At 37.9% G+C, this 25,391-nt stretch overlaps 1 protein-coding gene across 3 annotated transcripts; it reads right to left on the bottom strand.

Annotated features, from left to right (window-relative positions):
• Positions 1-527: 527 nt before the first annotated feature.
• Positions 528-24,995, bottom strand: LOC108982557 (pantothenate kinase 2). 3 transcript variants are annotated; one of them, XM_018953969.2, is made up of 23 exons: positions 24,779-24,995; positions 23,715-24,085; positions 23,156-23,368; positions 22,861-22,916; positions 22,121-22,237; positions 21,152-21,271; positions 20,958-21,052; positions 20,750-20,843; positions 20,412-20,543; positions 10,403-10,515; positions 10,042-10,234; positions 8,807-9,015; positions 7,996-8,040; positions 7,792-7,840; positions 4,062-4,144; positions 3,797-3,913; positions 3,108-3,171; positions 2,688-2,834; positions 2,419-2,577; positions 2,002-2,085; positions 1,515-1,709; positions 1,241-1,312; positions 528-896 (listed from the first exon to the last, which is right to left on the bottom strand). In XM_018953969.2, the coding sequence occupies exons 2-23, from the start codon at positions 24,001-24,003 to the stop codon at positions 807-809; spliced, it is 2,736 nt and encodes a 911-aa protein (XP_018809514.1). In that variant the 5' UTR covers positions 24,004-24,085; positions 24,779-24,995; the 3' UTR covers positions 528-806. The 3 variants fall into 3 exon arrangements, with proteins under 3 accessions (XP_018809514.1, XP_018809515.1, XP_018809511.1); XM_018953970.2 differs by having other exon boundaries at positions 23,159-23,368; positions 24,720-24,995; XM_018953966.2 differs by having other exon boundaries at positions 24,720-24,995.
• Between the last annotated feature and the right edge of the window lie 396 nt (positions 24,996-25,391).

Consider the following 25,391-nt stretch of genomic DNA (forward strand, 5'->3'; position numbering starts at 1 on the left):
AATATTTTTAAAACATTTTCACAATCTAAACAATATTCTTAGTGAGTTCCACGACTTATTTTTAATGGAAGCCACAAAAAGTGACAGTTTAGCAGATTGTATGTAAATCCAAGGTCGGAGGCCATGGTGGTTATGCGGCTACATTTTGTTCTGGAATGGCTGTTGGAGAGATCCACATCCTCTCATCTTCTCGATCCCATGGTAAAGTAAGAAAGCTTTTATATTAAAAAATCAAATAAAAATCAAAACTCCATTGCAGATCAATCTCTTTCAACCTTGGAGGAAAAGTGACAGCAAAAGCAATTAAAAAACTGGAAATGACTCCATGGACAGGGTAGATAGATAGGAAAAGAGGAGGGGAGAGCTCCCTCCTCTCCGGCAGAAAAATCACCAGGGAGAGGTGTTTGGGCACTAGACTCTCTCTGTTGGAATTAATTTATGAAGAGCCATGATGGAATAAAAAGGAATATGACTAATTATTATAATGCCATGATCGCTACTTCCATGGTTAAATGAAGAATGATCAGTTTAACTTTTAGAGACCAAAAGTATGTTTCAGTTTTAAATTTATTCTCTCAGGTCACATGTTCATGAAGTTGAAAGTAGAACAAACCTGAAAGTGGCATTATAAAATCTCCATTACATAACTAATTAATGGATAGCACCTGACAGATTCAGGACGATACATAAAAGTTCATAGCCAAATGGAAAGGATTCTGTGTAGGTAAAATAAATGTGGATGTAATACATTGCATCCCGTTTCTAACCTCCAATTTTCCCTCTCTGACATTGTGAATAGAAAGCTTTCATCTGAGTGGTTCATATCTACAAACACAGTCGTATATGTTTCCATTAATCAATTTCTCTGCCAACCTCTGATTCTTCACCATTGCAAGCTGCAAGACAAGTTTCTCATGTTATGTGAAGTGTCAAAGGAAAACATTAAACTTCATTTCCTGCTCTCAGCATGGTTTCCCGGTTTTCTGGCATGCATGCGGGTAGAAAGCACAGATATTGTTTTGATAAGAAAAAATGGAAATACCTCTTTTGATATTCAAATTCATCAAGGTATGAAAAGATTTTAATAGTGGGGGTCATCAAACTTGGTAGCGCATTTGCTCAGAAAAATTTATCGAGCTATTACTTAATCAATGGAGTTTCCAAGTAAGTTATTAAGGCCAGACAAATAATTCCCACCCCTCTTTCAAATACCAAATGAGACCCGAACACAAAGTCTTACCTTCAAGGCATCACATTTAAACTGAGCATTGAAGTTGGTGTGTAGAGCTCTACCCATACCTTCTAGAATAATCTGCACAGTACAAACTCTTATTATTCTGTGCCTTGTCTCTTTGTTTCTTCTAGATCTTATGTTTGCAAAAACCAGAAAAAAATCTAACCAATAGAGGAAATAAAAATATGAAATAAAAGAGAAAAAACACGTATTATTGTGTTAAGGCCATACACAAGGTAATGCTTGCGAGGATTTCAATTTAGTGGAACAAGCATCATACCAGATCGGCATCTTTTGCAGCAGCAGCTAGCTCAGAGCTGACCTGCCTTAAGTCAATGCATGGACTCCCGCATCCATTCTCAACAACCATCAATGGAACCGAAGATGAATTTTCTTTATAACCATCTAAGGTGTTGATCATTGCATCCACAAGTAAGCCTCCTGCTTCAGCAGCTCTGCGAAGAATATCACAATGCTGTGGACTAGAATAATCAGTTTCATTATTTTGATTAAGTGAGAAGATATCAAGAATGCTGTGTAGTGTATGATATAACCATGAATACCAAATTAGTCGAACAACAAAATGGAGTAACTCAGATTACATTTTCAATTTGCAAAAAATATATAAACACTACATTAACCATAATCCATTGAAAGATATGTAGAAGGCAACTAAATGGTTTTAGGGACAATGATATGAATCTTTATAGGGGACACCTGAATAAAAGAAAGTTTGTGTACGGAAGTGCTCATGTATATAGACAGACCTTGGCAGCCTCAGCTACAATTTCAGGAAGCTCCATGGCAGTTACATCATTTAGAGCAGGGAGTGAGTTTGCAACCAAAACAACCTGCAAAGAAAAATTTCATAGTTCATTTGGCAACATAGATTTATTAGAATATGGCAGACGAAACTGAGCCTACATGAAAATGACCATTCATATTGACTGTTCTCTCTCTTAGAACACGCACACACACACACCCACACACTCTGCTTTAAGACTAAATGACCTAAAACACCATTCCCTGCAGAGACTCTGTTGATTGGTTAACACCATCCCCACTATTAACCAACAAACACAAGACAAACTGGGCAAGAAACGCTACTACCATGGCTGGTAGACTAAGCCCTACTTCAACACACTGATATAAAAGCTTTGTTAGCATTAGAGGTGAATACTTACTTCAGTTCCACGTCGAAGGAGTTCCCTTGCAAGGGGAAGCATCCCTAGAACAACGTCGGCACCTGCGTTGTCTACAAAGAGTAAAGCCCTTCTATGTGGGGGAGGCTTCTTGTCTCCAGACCCTAACATTCTCTCTTTAAATACGTCAAAATCATCCACCTAAATGATGTTAACAAAAGGTTTTTGTCAAGAGTTTTCTAAGCAGGTCTCAAGTTATATCAATATATAGCACATTAAGTTTGCTAAATGTTATTTTTGGCTCCACTTACTCTCCAAGGTCTTTGCATCTTATTGCGACTCATTCTATAAATCTCAATGATTGTGCCTTTATGATAGAGATCCACACAAGCACGGGCTCCCCAGTCAAAAATGTTCGCAGCAAGAACACCTTCAATTAGAGTTAGCAGCCTTGTTTCCTGTAAGATTTTTTAATAGAGTAATTACAAAAGGTCAGAACCATAGTCACAGGCTGCCAGGTACAGCCGGGTTAATGTGTTGGCAGGAACTGGATGAACGTAAAAAATAGGAAGGTTTTGCATAATTCAAAATTCAACTAATTGTACAGAGATTACAAGTGAACTTAAAGTAAAATCAATACTACAATATGCAATAACTTTCCTATTGAACCCTTCACCTCTTTCCATAGAGCAATAAGAAGCACTGAACGGCAAAATCATAAATACACATACCTCGCTCATGCTATCTAGCTCTATTAAAAGGTCGGGTAAAACAGCAAGCGATGCCTCATTTTCCCTGTTAGTCACAAAAGGTGGGAAAAATAAATAAGTACACGTAGTGCCAAGGAGTATTTTAGTTTGTGTGTGTGTGTGTGTGTGTGTGTGTGAGAGAGAGAGAGAGAGAGGTGCATGTGTAATGTCTCATGGGCCTTCTCTTTCATTTCATTGAATTATTTTGTAGATTCATATTGATATATGAAATTCCACGGCTAAAAATTGCTTAACTGATATCATATAAGAAAAAGATACATCTCTGTCTTGCACATGAGAAGATAAGGAGTATCTGTTCTTGTTTTACTGAAAATAATCTTACATAGGGCAACACATTATGTAACTGAACACATACATTCAAGAGTAGCATCGTGTCATGAATTTTGCAACTTATTTTATGCTTGTAGAACTAAACAAAATGCACTACTCAATGTAGATTGCTTAAATTGAGAACACAAAACCGCCTGGAAGTAATGCACAGATACAACAAATATCCTGTTGGTATGCAGAAGTAAATATTCATTCCATGTATTCCAAATGAAAAAGAAAAAGAAAAAGAAAAAGAAAAAAGAATCCATTCCCTATTAGTGCAATAGGTCATAAAAGGAATCATAAAATCTTCAAAGCTTGATCAATAAAGATGCAGTTACCTCTGTTTTATGCTTCTATAGGCGTCAACAAATTGGAACTCCCTCAAGCACTCCTCCCTCAGCTCCAGTAGATTGGCCAAGCCTAACTTTCCATATGCTGCAGGCTCCTCCAGCAACCTATTCAGCCAGTTGGATATTAGTAAATGGTAAAAGTGTTTGCTTAAAAAATCTCATTCCCAAACTAAATTCCTTTTTATCTTTCCCCTGAAAAAGTAAAACTCCACAATAAAATGTATAAGATATGATTTATCAAACCATAAATTACCTTGCCAGATGTGCAGAAAACGCACGAGCAAAAGCATCGCCCCTTCTTTTAGCATCATCAGTTCCCCCTTCACTTGCTACCGCCTATCATATTTCACACATATCTCACAATCATAAAGTGACAATAAGATCATCGAGGTTGCACATTAGACAATAAATGTAGAAAGTTTTCACATTTTGATTTACTTCATGACATTTTGTCACTTAAAAAATATAGGTGTTTTCAAGTTTGTTCCCCGGTCTCTGGTGGTGGATTGGGGGATAATAATTTGAGGACTTCAAGGCCCTTTTGGGAAGTGGTTGTGGAGGTATCATCGGGAGGAGGAGGCTCTGTCAAGGGTAATGAATGATTCTAAGTATGGAAGTGTTAGGTGGGCTTGTGTTCTAATGAAGTCAGGAATTCTCATGGAGTGGCGTTGTGGAAAAATATACAAAGTGGATGGGGAAGAGGGGGGTTTCAAGGTTTTTCAGTTTTGAGGTAGGTATGGGCTCTAGAGTTCTTTTTTGGCATGATGTTTGGTGTGGAACTAGGGCCCTCAAGAGTGTTTTCCCCACTCTCTTCCGGATAGCAAGTGATAAGGAGGCCATGGGGGCTGATTTATTGGATTGCTCCAATGGCTCTATTCAGTGGAACATTTGTTTCCTCATAGAGGCCTAGGATTAGGAACTTGGATCCATTGCAGATTTCTTCAGCCAGTTGTATGCTACGAATGTTGGTATTGCTGTGGAGGATAGGATGATCTGGACTAGGGCAGGAGTAGGAGATTCACGGTATGATCTTTTTACACGGCTCGTTCGGTGCAACATAGTAATCATTTTTCCTTAGAAGAGCATTTGGAGATGTAAGGTACCTCTCCAAGTTGCTTTCTTTGGTTGGACTGCTTCTATTGGGAAAATCCTCACCATTGACAATTTGAGGAAGTGCAGTCTTTATCATGATAGACTGAAGTTACTTGTGCAATAATAATGGGGAAACTGTGGATCATTTGTTATTATATTGTGAGTTGGCCAGCTTTTTGTGGGATACCGGACGGGTGTAGCATGCGTTATGCCTGAGAGGGTGGTGGATATTTTGAGTGCTGGAGAGGTCTTAGGGGTAACATCCATATAGCTGCTGTGTGGAAAATGATTCCTCTTTGTATCAAGTGGTGTCTTTGGATGGGGAGAAATGGTTGGTGTTTTGAAGACCGGGATCATTCTTAGGGCAAAAGAGATTCTTTTCAACACGCTATTATCTTGGGCTTCTATCATTGATTGTAACGGAATTAGTTTTCATGATTTGCTTGTATCAATTTCTAGTTCCTAGTTGTTGTTATGTGTATTTTTTGTATACTTCCTATGTACTTAGGCTATGCCTACTATTCTAGCAATAAAATTTTATTTTACCTATCAAAAAAATATTGGTGTTCTCAAAGTGAACAAAATGCTATCTAAGGGAAAGTGACCTGTAATTTATAAGGTCCTAGCTAACAGGATGAAAGTGACATTGCAGAAGAGGATATCTTGGGCCCAAAACACTTTTTTTCTTTTTATAAGGTCCTAGCCAACAGGATGAAAGTGGCATTGCAAAAGGGGATATCTTGGGCCCAAAACACATTAATCAGCGGAAGACATATTCAAGACCTGTTCTTGAGGGCCAATGAATGCCTAGGTACCATAATCTGTCCTGGGGTAGCAGGGGTATTACGCAAATTGAAACTAAGGTAGGCCTACAATCATGTGAATTGGGAACTGGTGTTGTACTTATTGAGGATGTGGTATTAGGCCAAGTGGATATCATATTGTCTCTCTACTGTGCATTTCTCCATTTTGATTAACAAAACGACTTCCAACTTCTTCAAAGTTCCTGTTGTTTGTGCCGAGGGGAACCATTATCCTCATTACTCTTTGTCACAGTAATGGAAGCTCTTAACCAAATGTTAGATGGAACAGTGAATGGGGAGGATTTTCAATGGCGCAAAGAAACTTCAACAAATTAGTAGTGACTCACCGCCTTTTTGTGGATGATACATTGTTATTCTGCGAGGATATCCAAAGCGCTTCGGACATCTGTGTTGTTTGGTCCTATGCTTTGAGGCTACTTCAAGGCTGAAGTTAAATTGGCCAAAGCATAATTGGTCTCTGTTGGCAATGTGGAACATTGGAGCCCTAGCATGTATTCTTGGGTGTAGGGTGGCATCTTGCCCATAAAGTATTTGGATCCCCTTTGGGGGCACCATAAAAGGCAAAGTCAATATGGGATGGAATCATTAAAAATAAGGAAAGGTGATTGGCAGATTTATAGTGTCTTTATTCGTCAAAAGGGGGTTGGGTCACATTGATTAAGAGCACTCTCTAACTTTGGCTTCGTATTTCTTATCTCTCCCATCCCGGTAGGCATTGCTCATTAAATCATTTTGCTTTGCTGTGCTCCCTCGCTTGAAGATTAACTTGTCGCCAAGCTAATTAAGAAGCTTCAGAGGGGTCTTGTGGGACGGTGCAGATGGTAATATCAAATGTCATCTATTTAATTGGTCAATGATACGTATGCCAATCTCTTCAAGAGGTCTAGGGTGATGGATTTTAATCAAGCTCCACTAGGCTAATGGTTGTGGTGTTATGCAATGGAGAGGAGGCTTTCTGGCGATCAGTTGTGTACACAAATTATGGGAGCATGTGAGATGATAGTGCTCTAACCTGTCAATAGGCCTTTCAAAATAAGGGCGTGGAAAAACATTCTGCAAGGATGGGGAGAATATTCCAGGTCCATTAGATTTGAGATGGGAGATTAATCAAAAGTTAGGTTCTGGCATGATATGTAATGCAGAGATTAAGGGCTCGTTTGGACATTTAGAATATCTCATAATATTTGTGAATGGTAGTGAAATTATTTGTATGCACGGTGGCTCTAGAAAAAATTCGGACTATGGACAGTTCAAGAAGAGACACAATGGTGATTGGTGATGGATTGGCATTCTATATGCAAGAAGAGAGGGGAAACAGTTGACCATCTTATGCTTCACTGTGAAGTGGTGAGGGTCTTTGGGGCATCAAGCTTCCATCTTTTTGGGATTGAGTGGGGAATGCCCCATCAGGTGGTGGGCTTAATGGTGGCATGGGGTAGTAAACCGGGAGGTAATCTGAGTCTAAATTAATGGAAGACGGCTCCTTAACCTAGAATGTATTTAGGTGTTCTTCTATATACTTCCTGTGTACACGGGCTATGCCTATTTCACTCGTATGAATAAAATCTACTTATTTATAAAAAAAATGAATGGAAGACGGCTCCTTCGTATTTTGAATGAAAGCAATGCCCACAATCTGAAGATTGTGGCTTATCAAAGTAAAAAGCATCTATGCTTAAATCATTGTATGAGTAATTATCCACCACGACGACTCACTCTTATTCCTTTGAGTTGTTCCTCCTTTTGTAGATCTTGCATTCTTAACTAGGTGTTCTCTTATGCATACTTGCAGTGTAGTTGTGTTACAACCCTAGAGCCTTTTAATGCATACTGATGACTTTATCATTGTACTTGAAATGCACCTTTTGTGTTTTTAATAAAAATTTTATTACTTACAAAAAATGAATATTGATGACTTACAAAAAAATATTGGTGTTCATCAATTCCAAATGTAAACCCGTAATTAGAAGATATTTCACCTTTTTCCACTTATTGCATAACATATGGGAATCGCGTGAGGGGGAGGGTGAGAGATATTCAGGGTATCATGATTTTAGCTATATTTACCTTATCAACAAGGTCTTGCAAATGCTCTGACAGCACAGTGAACCAATACCTACATCAAGAAAAGCATCTTAAATAAGCAAAAGAAGCGTTAGATTCATATTTTTGGAAGCAATGATTGGGCATCAATCAATACTATCATTTATTCTTCAAAAAATATTTTTCAGGGATTCCTGGATAAGCGGCATGTTTAATGTCTGTACTTACTCAAACTCACTGTGATCCGAGAGATCAATGGTGTTAGGCTCATACCTACAGGCATGTAAGTCAATGTAGATGTCAGAATATTACAAAGAAAAAAGATATAACAGAACCAATTACTTGTACCGATTACAGCATAAATAAACACTACTCAACAAGCACGATGAGCATCTGAGATTCTGAAGTCCACAATGGCGACAAACATTTTTTGTAAACAAACTGTTTCTATGCATAAAGTTTGAAGCTACCACACTGTTACCTGACAATTCAAATCTACTTAGGCTCTTTTTTTTGTGCTACTTCTCTGATGTGAACAGTTGATCAGTTGAAAGTGCACAAAATAATATCCAGTTAAAAAGTGGCAATAGCAAAAGGGGCGATGCAATCTAGGAATAAGAAGTACTAATTCTTCGTTCATTCATGTACGTGAATTTACTTTTTTGTTGGTAGATAATAATACTCAGGGATTGAAAAGCATAACCAGTTAAGAATACAGAAACAGAAAGAACAAGAGACTGAGTCTGACTTAATCACAAGATCAGATAATAAACCTTGCCTAATTTTTTTTTATTTTTTTGATAAGTGATAAACCTTGCCTAATTACAACAATGAAACTTTTTTTTATTTTTTGCCATCTATGAAGAGAACTAATCCAATATTAAGGATCAAAAAAAAAATTTTAAGGTTCAAAGATAATTAAACAAACACTCATTAATCCAATATGTGACGAGTTTTAAAAAGAGTAGTGCAAACTATTTAAAAGTACTATGAAGCTTATCTAAGTAAAAGTAGTCGAATAGTATGTAATTTCACGTACGTTTTTGGGTCAGCCAATAATGGAAACACCTCTAAACTGGGGACCAGATGAAGAACACCAACATTTAGAGCACTTGCATCAGATCGCAGAATACCTCCTTTGGATGAAGGAACTTCAAACCCTCCAAGTCCAGTAGTTCCAGGTGGAGCCATTGGAACAGGGGCAGTAATCTCAGTTCCTTTCTGCAAAAACTTCTCCATCCATGAAATCTGCATTTCAAACGATGCGAACGGTATATGAGAATTTGTAAGAAACACAAAAAATTCAACCAAAATACTTCAGAAGAGGCATGGACTTCTTGAGCTAAAAGAACAAAGCATTGGAGGAAAAACTCAAAATTAGTTAAAATAGAACGTTGGCACTTCAACCATCCACAGGCCTCTCTCTTCAAGAACTAGACTATCAAACATATCTAGACAAAATTCAGAACAATTGGCTTGGACCCCTTATATGATTGTCTAAAGTTTCCCCGAGTCTAACACATCAATAAAATGTTAGGCAATAATTAAAAAGGCAAGAAAAGGAGCTAATTTTGCTATGAAAAGGATCCGCCTCTTTTTAATTAAGTTTTGCTATGAAGAATTATCTTTTTTAGTTCTATATGAATCCAACAGAACACACAGATTACATAGCAAAGCCCATGCTTTCCAATAGGAACTGGGAAGCCCCAGCATATGTCTTAGACACGGAGTGAGGAAAGCTAAAGTTAACCTTACAGGTACTTTTAAAAGAGAAGAAAAAATCAATATATAAACCCACGATAACCCTAATTATATTGAGTGGAGTGGAAGTAATGAATAAATCTACAATACTAACATCATTTCCTAAACAGGTTCACTTTGCACTATGAAGTTGTAAAACAGATTAGTTAGCCACAATTGGATTCCTCAACTTTAAGGATTCTCTTGGTCACTTATTAGTGTTTTTTCTTTTCCACCTCTAATAGCTATGCAAGTGGAGGCTGAATATATTCCAGAGAATCAGAACAGAGAATGTGGCTCCAGAGAATCACAATAGAGAAGTCACTTTTGCCCACTTTTATTGGTGTCATTCCTGTACAACATTATGCTACAATTGGTAGGGCCGTCTTAATATTTAATTGGTTAACAGCCAAACTAAACCTAACTCATCTACCATCAAGGCTTTGAAGTATGCAGAATACCCAACCCAGCTTCATCATTTTCAAGTGGGCTGGCAAGTCCATGTCAGATTTTGCAAACTCTTAATACACTTGCCTTCTCATTCAAATCCCCAAGTGGTGGACCGTGAATCTTTCCTCCTGTGTATGGTGCACCCATTGGGAACCTTTCAACTAGCTGATGGGCCATCAAGTCATCAAGACCATGTTTTTCATAGCTCATGAATGCACCTAAAGCTCCCAGAAACCCTTCATGTCGCAAGAACATTGCTTGCGCTTCTCCTTTTGACCTAAAACAAAAAGTCATATTTTAAAATATCAAGAAAAAGAAGTGAGGATTCATGAAACATCTCAGACAAGAATTTCTGTAAGAAAAATAACCAGTTTCAGCCTTGGTCACATTTTTTTTGTTTTAAATCGAAGATAAAAATCTTATTGTTAATAAAGGAACACAATACCAGAAATGAACAGCAAAGGAGATAGTGTCCATGGTGTAAGCATGCCCCCTGATAAAAAATCCTCCGAAAAAGATTCTCTTTATCCCAAATAGTAGTGCATTCAAGTAAGAGATCTGCACAGCAAGAGTCAAATCAGATCCTTTTTTTTTTCCTTTCAAATCAGATGGAGCAACCGTTAACATATAAATACTAACTATTTGATAGGTTAACTAATCTAAAGATTCCATAATTATCTGAAGGAACACATATGGAGAGAACTTTTTCATGAAAAAAGAAGATAAATATCAAATATCAAAACTATCTAATAATAAACCAAAAATATTATACCAGTGAATATCAAATAGCATGCCCTTAGAAGTCATGAGCGCATGTAAACAGCAGTGAGTTCACAAAATATGCTTTTCTTTTTTACCTAACGGAGAATTTAGAGCAAGTTGGGAAGTAAAGTCACATGCAACAAAGCTGAGCAAATTCGTTCACAGAAACAGTAAACACCCTTGTAACATGCTTTAGATTTCAATCTAACAACAGTTCCAATAAAAAGAATTGCAACAATAATCAAAGAATATTCAGAAGTGGCATGAACATGAATTCTTAACACTACTCCTATTAGATTCCAACTTTTGAGCAATGCCATTTTCTAGCTTTTAAAGCAATTTTACAGCATGTAGTTAGAAAGTGTACTAGTCATTGACACTTTAGGCATGTTTTCAGATGCTTCAGATGTATTTTTCTTCTGATAAGTAATAATCCATAATTAATCCTTTTTTTATGAATAAGAAAATTTTATTGAAACAAGTAACAAGGCAAAGCCAAGTACACAGGAAGTATACAAAAACTGAATCTAGTTACAAGTCAAGATCTAGAAAAAGAATCAAGAAAATCATGGACACTAATTCCATTAAACACAATAGCCGAAGCCCACTGAAATAATGTATTAAACAAAAAACTTCTACATTCCACCGAGTGTTCCTTATCTTCAAAGCATCAACGATTCCTCTCAACCAAAATACACCACAAGGCATAAAGGGATCATATTCCAAACAGTAGCAATATGCAAACTACCCCTTAAACCTCTCCAGCAAGCAAAAAGATCCACCAGCCTTCTAGGCATCACCCAAGCTATCCCACTCCTATTAAACACTTCATACCATAACACCCTAGTCACCTCACAATGTAATAATAAATGATCTACTGATTCATCAGATTTATTTCATAAGAAACACCAATCCAAAACAATTAATCCACGCTACCTGAGATTGTCCAAAGTCAAAATCTTCCCTAAAGAAGCACACCAGCCAAAGAACGCAACCTTTGAAGGCACCTTACTCTTCCAAATACTCTTCCAAGGACAAGAGTGTACCCCATTCGGCCTAGCCAGCATCTTGTACAAAGATCGAATTGAACTTCTTATTACCAGTATGCATCCAGACCATCTTATCACTCTTATCCCGCCCAAGCTGATAAACCAAACAATTCAGAAACTGCCTCCATTTCCCAATCATTTACAGCTCTACAAAATTGAACATTCCAATGGGATGCACCACTAGAACAATCCAAAATCTCAGCCATGGAAGCATCCGGATTCTGAGAAATACGAAAGAGGTCTGGAAAAACAGCACTAAGAGCCCTACCACCACACCATGGATCAAGCCAAAAATGAATTCAGGAGCCATCACCAACCACAAAAATAACATGTTTTACAAAAGCATCCCAACCACACTCCTAATATTTTTCCACACCTCCACACCATAAGTACCTCTTACCTCATTAGAACCCCCCCCCCCCCCCCCAAAAAAAAGGTACTCCCATATTTTGAATCAATCACAACCCTCCACAAGGAATCATAGTCCTGATGATACCTCCATAACCACTTCCCAAGAAATGCTTTATTAAAAATACTCAACTGTCGAAACCCCAACCCACCACATGACAAAGGAGTACAAATCTTATCCCAATTAACCAAATGAAACTTGGTTTCCTCCCCTATAATTAATCGTTTATTAAAAGGCACAACTCAAGTATAGAGGAAGTATACAAAAGAAAGCCCTAGTTAGAAGAAGATAAAGATACCAAAAGTCATGTAGATTAAGCCCATTAAATTCTATGGAGGCAATTCAAGATAAAAGAATACTGATTAAAAAAAAAAGTTTTTAGCTCCTACAACCCTCCTTTTGCAATCCTCAAAGATTCTGTCATTCCAAATGCTCCAAATGAGGCAAACAGGAACCATCTTCCACAGCTGTGATTTGAGGGCTGCCAACTAATCCTCTAAGGGAATTAATAAATCTACAACTCTTCCGAGCATGACCCAAGCTAATCCAACCTGATTGAAAAAGTCGCCCCACATTGCACTTGTAATCTCACGATGAAGTAGAAGATGATCAACTAACTCCTCCCTCCTTTTGCACATACAACACCAATTAATAACCATAGTATGTCTCTTCCCTATATTTTTCAATGAGGGCTTGTTTGGGAACACAAATATTCTCAGATATTCTTAGACTACTTCACTACTACTCACAAATTATTCACTATTAATTAGATACTACTCACTACTATTTGCATTATCATTCACAAACTATTTCACTACTATTCACATATCATCTGAGATACTCTTAGTATCCAAATGGTCCAAATGGAGCCTCAGTCTTTCCTAATGATGTTGTGCAAACAAAGAGCATAGTTGTCAAGGGAACCTGCCAAATATTCTTCCAAGGAAAAGGGTTATTATTATGAGGAATAAGGGTACCTGCCAGAAAATGTATATTTTTAGTTCGTTCTTTCTATAAAGCTCTCACACAACCGCAGAATAATCACTTTCCAGGGAGAAGAATTTGGAGAAATAAGACGCCTCTTAGGGGGGCATTTTTTGCTTGGACAGCATCTCTGGGAAAGATTTTGACGATGGATAATTTACAAAAACGTGAGGTGATAATGGTGGACTGGTGCTATATGTGCAAACAAAGTGGTGAAACTGTGGATCATCTTCTACTACATTGCGACGTTGCTAGAGCGTTATGGGTCAATGTATTCAAACGGGTCAAGCTAGCCTGGGTTATGCTTGTAACAATGGTCGAACTTCTAGCATGTTGGATGAACCTGGGCAGTATTTGTGGAAGATGATTCCTATCTATATTCTTTGGTGCATTTGGCAGGAATGAAATGACCAGACGTTTGAAGACAGGGAGTGTTCATTCGAGAATATTAGATTACTTTTTGTTAGAACTTTGGTTTTTTGGGCCAAAGCTGTAGATTTCAATGACCTTGATTTTCTTATTCCTATTTCTTCTTCCTAAATAGGTGTTATCTCTTGTATACCTATGTGTACTTGGGCTATGCCTATTCGTATTAATATAATATAATCGTTTACCTATCAAAAAATAAGAGTACTATAGAAGGAACAAACACTGGCCGAGTTTTGGGCAGTGTCTAGCACAGAGAAGGGCGACAGCATACGGCGACTCTGAGGGTGGTTCGGCGGTAGTAATACTACCGTCGGTGGTGGAGGTGGGGGAAATCGATGAAGTGGAAGGTCTGGAACTGAGTATTTATGATGATGGTTGTCTGACCCCACTGGGTTGCCACAGAACTTCACGGTGAACCAAGGGATGCCTCTGAATTTGTTCACTCTCGGGTCAGGTCCATATGGATATGCCTTTGGATTTGGCCCATACTAAGCTTCTTGAGGGAGCGAGATCAGATACTATTGTTGCTGTAGAGTGTGGGAGCACATCAAATATAGAAGGGGAAGGCCCATTGATGTTGTTTATGCTCAACAGAGGGGGAGGAGTCTGCAGGAGTGGATCCTACTCCAATAAGTATGATTCCTCCCACTGTTTCAGAGGATTGGGTATTGAAAAAGGTAGAGGAACTTTAAAGTTGCATGGGAATTTCGTGTAAGGGCTATGAAGATCAGTTTTAGGCACTAATTATAATTGAGGCAGGACAACATGGTGCAACGTCAAAGAGAGATAGGGAGTTGAAGAGGTTGACGTGGTCCATTGATTATGATATAGAAAGGAGGGGAGTGTCAGTCATGGAAGAAACAAGGGAGGGCTGGAACAGTTGATAAATGAAGCCCAGAATTTTGTGTTGGAATGTTAGGGGGCTGAACGAGATTAATAAACGTCTTCGAATAAGAGCTTTATTAAGGCAATGGAAAGTGGACATCATTTGCCGACAGGAAACAAAGTTGAAGCTTATTACTAGAAGAATTATTCGGAGCATATGGAGTTGTCAATATGTTGGCTGGTTATATTTACCCTCAAAAGGGGCCTCGGGTGGAATTTTGATTATGTGGGATAAGAGGGTGGTGGAGAATATTGATGAGTTTGTGGGAGAATACTCGGTGGGGTGTTCTTTTAAAAAATCTGAAGATGATTTTTTATGGGCGTTTGTTGGGGTATATGGTCCTAATTTGGACAGTGAGAGGAGGTTGCTTTGGGATGAACTTGCGGGTCTATGTTCTTGGTAGGAGGTCCCATGGTATATTAGTGGGGATTTTAACGTTACAAGATTTTCCAGCGAAAGATTAGAGGAGGGACAACAAAATCAAGCTATGGTGGATTTTTCGGATTTCATTTTTGAGGTAGGTCTTATGGACTTACCGTTAATGGGAGGAGATTACACTTGGTCTAATAATCAAACCTGGTCAAGACTGGACAGATTTCTCATTTATCCCTCGTGGGAGATACAATACCCAGATGTAAGTCAAACAAGGCTTCCAAGGATATGCTCTAATCATTTCCCTATATTGTTAGACTGCGGTGGTGTTCAAGGGGGTAGAAGGTCGTTCAAGTTTGAAAATATGTGGTTAAAGAATGGATGGCTTTGTGGACTTGGTCAGACAATGGTGGAATTCTTACCTTATTGAGGGCAATCCGAGTTATGTATTGGCTGGAAAGTTGAAAGCTTTGAAGAAGGATTTGAAGACTTGGAATGAACAAGTAGTTGGTAATGTAATCTCACAGAAGAAGAGTTTGTTCCAAGAGTTACAAGGCTTGGAGGGTGTAGGGGATGAAAACAACAGAAAAGATCAAGTAGTTTCTGATTTAGAAAGACTGACTCTAATGGAGGAGATTTCGTGGAGACAAAAGTCAAGGGCTTTGCGGCTTCAGGAGGGGGATAAAAGCACAAAGTTTTTTCACCTTATTGCCAATGCACATAGGAGGTTTAACTCCATTGAGTCCTTGAACATAGATGGAAATGTATCCTCGGATCAGGTGGAGATAAAGGAGCATGTGGTAGGGCATTTTGAACATTTGTTGTCAGAACCTCATTCATGGAGGTCTTCCGTAGACGGTCTAGCCTTTGAGGTCATTGATCAAAATAGTATGGCTTGGGTGGAGAGACCATTCGAAGAGGAAGAGGTACAACAAGTAATCAAGAAAATGAATAAAGATAAAGCTCTAGACCCGGATGCATTCACTATGGCTTTTTTTCAGATTTTTTGGGAGGTGGTGCGTGAGGAAATAATGCTGGTTTTTCAGGAATTCTTCACTTATGGCAGATTTGAGAAAAGCTTAAATTCTACTTTCATTGCATTAGTCCCTAAAAAGGCCAGTGCAAGAAAGGTACAAGACTTCAAGCCGATTAGTCTTGTGGGCAGCGTGTATAAAATACTTGCCAAAGTTCTTGCTAATAGGATGAGCAAGGTCATGGAGAAGATTATCTCTAAGTCCCAAAATGCCTTTGTGAGAGGGAGGCAAATTTTGGACTGGTTCTTATAGCTAATGAATGCTTGGATAGTAGGATCAAGTCGGGAGCTCCAGGTATTTTATGCAAACTCGATATGAAGAAGGCATATGATCATATTAACTAGGATTTTCTAATATATATGTTGAGTAGATGTGGGTTTGGGGAAAAACGGAGGAAATGGATGAGGTATTGTGTCAACGGCTCGCTTCTCAGTTCTAGTTAATGGCGATCCTATGGGCTTCTTTAATAGCTCGCGGGGTCTACAACAAGGTGACCCACTATCACCCCTTTTAGTTGTCCTAGTAATAGAGGCTTTAAGTCGAATGGTGTCAGCTGCAATAGAAGGATGATTTTTTTCAAGTTTCTCGGTGGGAGATATCCACGGCTCCACCATTATTTCTCACCTTTTGTTTGCATATGACACTATGCTATTTTCTGAGGCAAATGCAGGACATATCCAATCTTTGAAGGCCATTCTACTTTGTTTTGAAGCGGTATCTGGGTTGAAGATTAATCTTGTCAAGACAGAGATGGTTGCGGTTGGCAATGTTAGCAATATTAGAGGGTTGGCGAATATTTTGCGATGTGGGGTTTCTTTGTCGCCATTGAAGTACCTTTGACTCCCGTCGGGGGCTTCTTTCAAAGCCAAGATAATTTGGGAGGTGGTGCTGGAAAAATTTGAGCGTAGGTTGGCCGGGTGGAAAAGATTGCATCTTTCTAAAGGGGGGCGAATCACACTCATTAAGAGTACCTTATCCAATCTCCCCACATATTACTTATCTTTATTTCCCCTACCCGCTAGTATAGCTTCTAGAATAAAGAAGCTCCAACGTGATTTTTTGTGGAGTGGGCTAGGAGAGGAGTTTAAATTTCACTTAGTAGGGTGGGATAAAGTATGCTCTCCTTTGAGAGATGGTGGATTGGGGGTTCGGAATGTGAGGATGTTCAATAAGGCATTATTAGGTAAATGGTTGTGGCGTTACAACCATGAGAGGGGAGCTTTATGGAAAGGGGTGGTTGACATGAAGTATGGAAGTGAAAGGGGGGGTTGGTGTTCTAAAGAGGGTAGGGGGACATATGGAGTGGGGCTATGGAAGTACATACGAAAAGGTTGGTGCTCTTTTGCTAGTAATACTCGGCTGCGTTTGGGGGAAGGTAGTAGGATCAGTTTCTGGCAAGATGTGTGGTTGGGAGACACGGCCTTGAAGGATGCTTATCCCATAATTTTCATAATTGCACGGGAAAAAGAAGTTATGGTGGCTAATTTGCGGGTAATTAATCAAGGTTCACAGGAGTGGAACATCAGCTTTACTCGAGATGCACATGATTGGGAAGTAACTGGTGGTGGAATTTCTGAACATGTTGTACAACATTTCTACTGCTGCCACAATGGAAGATATGATGGAATGGCGACATTCTAGCAAAGGGAAATTTTCAGTACACCCTTTTTATGACTATTACTATGCATCAAAGGCACAATTTCCCTTGGAAAAATATATGGAGGACTAAAGCACCTACAAAGGTTGCATTTTTTGTCTGGACGGCAGCTCTAAGGAAGATTATGACCATTGATAATCTTAGAAGACATGGCCTCATTATTATGGACTGGTGCTGTTTGTGCAGAAATAGTGGTGAAACGGTGGACCATCTACTTTTACACTGTGAGTTTGCTCAAAATATTTAGACTTATTTTCTCAACAGAATGGGTATAGCATTGGTGATGCCAGGTAGGGTGGTTGAATTGTTAGCAAGCTGGAGAGGGATCACAGGGACACCACAAATTGCAGTCGTGTGGAAGATGGTCCCTATATGTATTTTTTGGTGTATTTGGAATGAAAGAAACGAGAGACTCTTTGAGGATCATGAACACTCCTTGAAAGATTTTAGGAGTTTTTTCTGGAAGACTTTGTTTTTGAGGGCCATTGCTCTTGATTGGAATGGTCTCAGCTTCCATGATTTCCTTGTAACTATCTCTAGTTCTTAAATAGGTGTATTCACATGTATACTTCTAGTGTACCTGGGATATGCCTACCTTTTTATCAATGAAATAACTTATTACTTATCAAAAAACTAAATAAAATAATATTTTATGGAATGTTGACTTTATTAGAAATCCAAATGACTGGGAAGTTAATGTTGTTTCAGATTTTTTGGGAAGAATTTATAATTCAAAAGTGATGCATGGAAGAGAGGATAGGCTATTGTGGGACTATGCTGGAAATTTCAGGTTTTTAGTCAATTCTTATTATAAGGTGCTTAATTGTCATTTTGGCTGTGTATTTCCATGGAAAAGCATTTGGAGGGTGAAGGTACTTACTAAGGTTGCGTTCTTCAATTGGGTGGTTGCTCTAGGGAAAGTATTGACTACGGATAATCTTAGAAAACGTGGTTTGTGTATAGCCGATTGGTGTGTCATGTGCAAGAAGGATGGAGAATCTGTAAATCATTTGTTTTTATAATGTGAGGTGGCAAACTCTTTGTGGTATGATGTTATTGGTCAGACGGGTTTCTTTTGGGTGATGCTAAGGAAGTAGTGGAGCTTCTTGCATGTTGGCGTGGTTGTGAGGTGAGGAAAGATGTTGCTGCTAGGTAGAGAATGATTCATTTGTGTTTAATGTGGTGTCTATGGCTGGAAAGAATGAGAGATGTTTTTTTAAGACAAGGAGCGCTCTTTTGAAGATCTTCAAAATTTTTTCTTTTCTACTTTGAGTTTGTGGGCTAAGATCATTGTAAGGAATGATGAGAATGTACTGAATCTATTTCTGTTTTATTTTTCTTGTTTTCTAGAGTGTAGTAGATATTTCCTTAGTATTCTTTTTGTGCACTTGGGCTATGCCTATTCGTGATAATAAAATTCTTATTAATTATCAAAAAAAAAATACTGAAAGCATCCACCTCCCAATCTCGAGCCACCCTGATGAAGCTTATGTTCCATCAAAGAGGGTCAATACTAATCTCCATATTGTTTGCTACTAATGATGCATCCCTAAAACAAGCAACACCACAAACATTGGGGAAAGCTTCCTTGAGGGCCGTGTCACCACACAATACTTCATGCCAGAATTTGATCCTAAATTGATATCCCACCTCAATTTGATCTTAGAAAACTTCTCCCAATCTTTCCTAATATTCTTCCAAAATCCCACTCCATGGGTTCCATGGACCTCATTTGACAGCATCCAACCAACATGCTTCCATACCTAGAATCTACTATTGCTCTCCACAATGACTCTCATTCTGGTAACACCAAAGCCACTTCCCCAATAATGCGTAGTTAAACCTAAGCATATTTCAAAATCCCAGTCCACCCTCAACAATTGGATAACATGTCGTGGACCAAGTCAGCAAGTGACACTTTGCAACTTCCCTTAACACCGCCCCCCCAAATCAAATAAAGGAAGTCTCGTTGCATCCTCTTGTAATAACCCAAATTGTGTGATTGTGTAATGAAAGGCAATGAATGAGATCCCACATTGCTTGGAGGGAAAAGTTCAAGCCCTTTATAATGATTCCAATGGGGTCCAATTGTAAACTTAACTGACCCTTTTGGAGTATGGGGCTAGATATTGCTCGATCAGTCCCTTGGGTCATTACAAATGGTATTAGAGCCAATCCCAACCAAAAGTTTGGGACTTGAGCTGTGCCCCCAATGATAGACTTGGTTCGAGAGGACATTGGAGATCTAAGGGGGGATGATTGTAATACCCTAGATTTTTTTATTGTGTATAGGATGGTGGTTAATGGGATCCCATACTGCTTGAAAGGGAGAAGTTCCAGCCCTCTATAGTGATTCCAAGGGGTTTAAATTGTTACCTTGGCTACTAATTTTGGAGTATGGGCCTCTAGGTCGTTACACTTCTCAATACGATTAGCCAAATCAGCAGGGAGTGGAAAGAGAGACATGAAATACGTAGACAAATTTGACGAAGTGCTTTTAATCAATGTAACCTTCCTCCTTGGGGCAAATACATCTGTTTCCAGTCAGCCAGTGGCAAACCCGATGTTGAAGCTTCTCTACTACTTCATCCCAAATGCCTTTACTTTAAAAGTGGCTCAAGACCAAGATACATGCCTTTGCAGGATAACCTAGAATCTAACACAGGAGAAACACTAAAAAAAAAAATAACCCGAGAATTTTCTCTTAGATAATACATATATGTACTTAACATATGAACCTTGCAAATATGACAGAATGAGCTGGCAGAATATATTTTCTTTCTTTTCTTATCCCATATACTTTGGATAAGGTACCATTGCAATTTCATGATTAGAGAAATACATGATAAAATCATGTTATTGTACAACTCACCTGACCAATATTATAAGAAATCATTCGTAAGAGTGAAAGGGATATATCTTCAGGTCTGTAATCCTCAAGCTCCTTGTTATCTGAAATAGCCTTGCCAAAACTAGAAGCAATAGTTGACGCAGAGAGACCAATCTACAAAGATTTTGGATTAGGGCATACTTAGACAATCTAATGGATTTTTTTTATAAGCAAGATTGATTATAAAAATTAAAGTAACTCATGCTAATAGAATCTACAAATAAAAGTCAGGACTACTTCAAAGCCCTGAGGATTTTCTACCCATTGATGGTAATATATCCCAATAATACAAGCAGTGAAGGTCAAGATTTGAAACACACCTTGGAGTAATCCATACCACCATAAATGTCTCCAACAAGCATGTCTATGGTCCCATTATTCCCCCTTTGACTCAGCTCTAGCAAGTCATCAAAACTAAAAATAAAATAAAAAAAGAATCCAACTATGAAGCATTTTTAACAAAAATTCTTGACAGAGAAGTGGATATATAAGAATACCAAAGAAAAAAAGACTGGGAATCTAAATGACCTCTTGCACTTTGTTAACAGCCTTCCCAAGCCCCAATAAGTACCACCACCAACATTTGTCCCACTAACTCGCTGGAACTTCCCATCCCCATCAACCTATCACAATTCAAATCAAAAGCATAGATAATAATCAAATAATTTTCTATCATACTTTAGCTCGGCAGTTCAAAAAACCAAGGGAGAAAGCTAATATACCTTGATCATGCTAACACCAGATCCAATATTAACGAGAAGATAAGGAAACAACTCATTGTGGTCAATCTGCACAAACTCTTTCTGACCCTCCATGTGAGTGAAAGCTTCATGGCGAATAGCCTACTAAACACATGGTAAAATATCTAATTAGTTATTTAGTTAATTATAGGATTAATGGAGGTAAAGAACAACCACAAAATGGCACCAAAGAATAAATAGTCAAAAATATGTTTTTTCTCTCTTCATAGAAGTATTTATTTATGTTAATATACTCCCCAAATGTAATATTTTGTCAAACATGATATCATATATTTTTTTCGTTCATTGCCATGCCAACAATTTGAAAGCAACAATATGAATCATCTGATGCGATCTTGATCTCTTAGAAGCTAAACATTCAATCAAAAGGTGAAAAAAAATTTATTCCTGATTTATAATGGTGTGAAATTTTATGGAGGCAAACTGTTTGTTATGCACTTTCTAGTGCACTTAAGTTGTTATAGGAAAGTGAACGCCCTCAGCTATTCGCTGCAGCTGTTGTGATACATTGATGCAGGCACTGCATTGTAAACTAAGGGGCATAGTCAAGGTTAAACTCTTCCTCAGGAACACCACCCCCACCCCCCGGCGGGGGCCAAAAAGGGGGGAAATCCAAACCTTACGTAGTGTAAATTATTAATCTATCCTAGAAACTACTAATTTAAGCCCTCCTCAATTACACTTCTAATAAAACTTTCCATGAAAAGTGAGCATAGATAAGAAATATGTATGCTCTGTTTTTTCATGTTCTAAAAGGTGAAACAAATTATAATCCAACTAAAAACCCATATCTGATTTCCAATTAAAGTTTTTCATTAATTTTATATAAAAGATTAAGGAGTAAAAGATTTACGTATACGCATAGAGCACAATATATAGACATGTAATCCTATCATCAGAAAGACATAGAATTTCAAATAAAAATTCCACCTTAAGCAAAAAATTTGCTCCAGCCACGAGACAATTCATTTCGTCTTCTTTATCCAGACTAACCCCAAGCCTTTCCTTGAAGAGGTCAGCAAATTTATATGCTCCCCCACCTGTAGCCTTCGCACAGAATCAACTTGTTGATATGTCTTAAAGGTAGCCAAATAAAAGTCCACCAAAGCAAAAACCATCTTATGTCTTAATCAAACAGTTTTCCAACAACAAAACTCAGGACTGCCTGCTCTACATTCACAATCATGACTGAAGAAGCAAGAACTTGTAATTGCAGATAAAGGGATAATTTTGACAATGTTTGTAGGATTCTGAAATAAAGAATTCATAGAGCAGGCACATTAATGCCAATTGGAAAGACGAGGACAGAGAGGAAGTAAGACTGATTCACTGTTAGACCAATGAATGGACGTGTACTCAAAGAGGGCCTTTTATAACAAGCCAGGAAGCATATTATGGGCAAAATGAATTTAATAAAGAGTGCAAATGCACAACCACTTAATGGAAGAATATTACAATGTTTATCCAGGTCTAGAAGAAAATTGGTCCCATTTCATTCTGTTTTGTATTCCTATCTAGAAAACCAAATATGATAGTCTATGTTTCGTAGTCCTTACAAATATTAGTTTCTCAAAAGTCAAGCATAGCCCAAAGATGGTTTACTGCAAAAGGGATTACAAAAGGTAAACAAGCTATTGAAATGTTGAAAGCAGTCATGAACACAAGTTTACCTTTATAACAGTGTTTTCATTGGCCGGGAGTTCAGAATTCCAACGAGCATCCATTCCTGTCCATATGAGATTTCCAGAATTAACAACCAAAGAGGAGAAAAATAAAGTAATGAACATGAATGTAAGTAACTCCAATATAGTCACATAAACTTGTAGAAATCAACAAATATGATACAAGTGGAACAAACTACAATGTTTAGCAGCAGCAGCAACAACAATTATAATATTAGGAGCAATAAATAAGTAAACACATAACTTTGAAGCCAATCAAGATAAAAAGAATGCTTAGAAATACCACCGCGGTGAAGCTGCTTGGAATAAATAAAGTCTAAACAGTGGTTAATCTTGCTGGTTTCAAACTTCACAAAATGAAGCCTCCCACCAAGAATAGGGTAGCTTCTCCTATTACCGTTGGAGATTCCCAATCTCTCCTTCACAGTCTTCTTCCTCTTATCATTAATTGATTGGTCCTCATGTCTTGAGAAGTAGACCAACTTAATGAGTGATCCTGCCAATAAACAATTGAAAAATCTTACATTCCAATCAAACTTCAAGAGGCCACCACACTTTTTTCAAACTTTGGCATATATAAAACCGAAAAAAAAAAAATTTAAGAGACCCAAAAAAAGCAACAGAAAAAGCAAAAGGCACAGCCCAAACACAAAACAAGCCTTCATTTTCCTTCTACACCGTCCCCCACACACAAAAAGCATAAGGCACAACCCAAGAGAGAGTGAAACAAGTCACAAATAAGGCAATGCAATGAAAATCAAAACAGTGATATAAAAATAAAAAAGCATACCCAATAAACCATAAGAATAATTGCCTGAAAAAAACATAAAAGTGAAATATACCTCCGATGTCAAGAGCCAGATGGGATATATCATCAGACTGATTAGGCAACAGAATTGTGGGGTTCCTCTCCTCAAAATTCCCTTGAATTGCAGCCTTGCTGAGGTCGAGCTGAGGCCTTGAACTGGACCGGTGAATCAAACCGCCGGCTGGAGGGGCCATATCTCTCTCACCCAGAACACTCTCCTCTGCAACCACACCGACCACCTTGTCTATATGCTTGTTATTCCTCTCTGTCTCTTCCTTTATATCGTTAATTCCAAGTTCTGGGTCCTCTGTAAGGCCAGCCATTAATCCAAAATCCCTCGCCGCTAAGCTATCTGCCTAACCCAACCCCAACAGTTTTTGGTCAATGGCCTAATGTTCTCTTGTCCTATACCCAAAAAGCATAACAATTTTCGTCAATAATAGGGCACAAAAGCTGAAAATAAATAAATACTTTCATGAAAATAAATCTGGATAAAATGATTGGTTATCCAGCAATTACAAATCAATACCCAAGCACTAAAATTCAACTTGGCAATTACAAGTATTGCCAAGAAAAAGACAACTCACTTTGAAATGATCTTGAATTAAAAGGAAAACAATAACTTTTGAAATCATAAATATGATGACGACATTACTTTTCAAAAAATAAATAAATATGATGACGACACAGTAAAAAACTGGAAAAAATTAATGAGTCTAAAGATTAGCTCGGGACCGGCCGAAAATACAGTTTACATTAACGCTAGAAATATACACAGGGGCCCAAAATTAACTAAAAAAATACTTTGAACCTGTAGGAATATACTACTGCATCCCCATGAAAATTGGAAGTTTAAACGAGCAAAGAACAAGATCCATAAAAGAAAACAAAAACAATAAAAGTTCATAAATACTGGGTTTAGGTGAAGTGAAAATTACTAGTCAACCTGAATCCGAACCAAACAAACAAACGACAAAAACAAAAAGGGGAAAAAAAAAAAAAAGAATGACAACGGAACCGGTGTTATAAAAGCGTCGACCTTGAATATGTGTGAACGGTTTGATGATCTGGTTGGTGACCCCCAATACTGGCTCGTACCTTGGTAAACAAAGATTGTCTTCGTGCCGCAAAAACTAGTTCCGTAACTTTGCAAACAAGTTCAAAGCAACCGGTCGTGTTTGTGAATTGCTATCGTTTTGGATTATCGGCCTCTGTCAGTAAGTAGTCGTACTCGCGCAGTCGCACTGGGGGTGCTCGTGACAGTTACGCCCAGCCCAGAATTCAATCAGCTGCCTTTTGCTGACTACGTATTGATTTCAGAATATGATAATGCTATACATATCCCCTTAAGGATTTTTCCACAAAATTCTTTATAATTTAATTAAATAGTACATTTTCTAAAATTTTTCTTTAAATTTTACTTATCTTTTAAAAGTCTTCTACGTCACATTCATCATCTCATCTCTATTCTATTAAATAACATTTCTCTTTTTTTTTTTAATTTTTTTCTCTCACTTCGATTTATAATCTTAATTACTAATTATTTTATCTTATTATCTTTCTTCTTTTCAAATATCACATTTTACAAAATACCTATACGATTTTGACTATCGAATACAGTATTATTTTTCAAACCGAAATCCGTATTATAAAAATAATAATTTTTTTTTAATATTTGCATTTTCTAACGGTAACATTTTAAATTCCTACC

This window comes from Juglans regia, chromosome 9 (assembly GCF_001411555.2).
Source record: "Juglans regia cultivar Chandler chromosome 9, Walnut 2.0, whole genome shotgun sequence".
Classification (NCBI taxonomy): domain Eukaryota; kingdom Viridiplantae; phylum Streptophyta; class Magnoliopsida; order Fagales; family Juglandaceae; genus Juglans; species Juglans regia.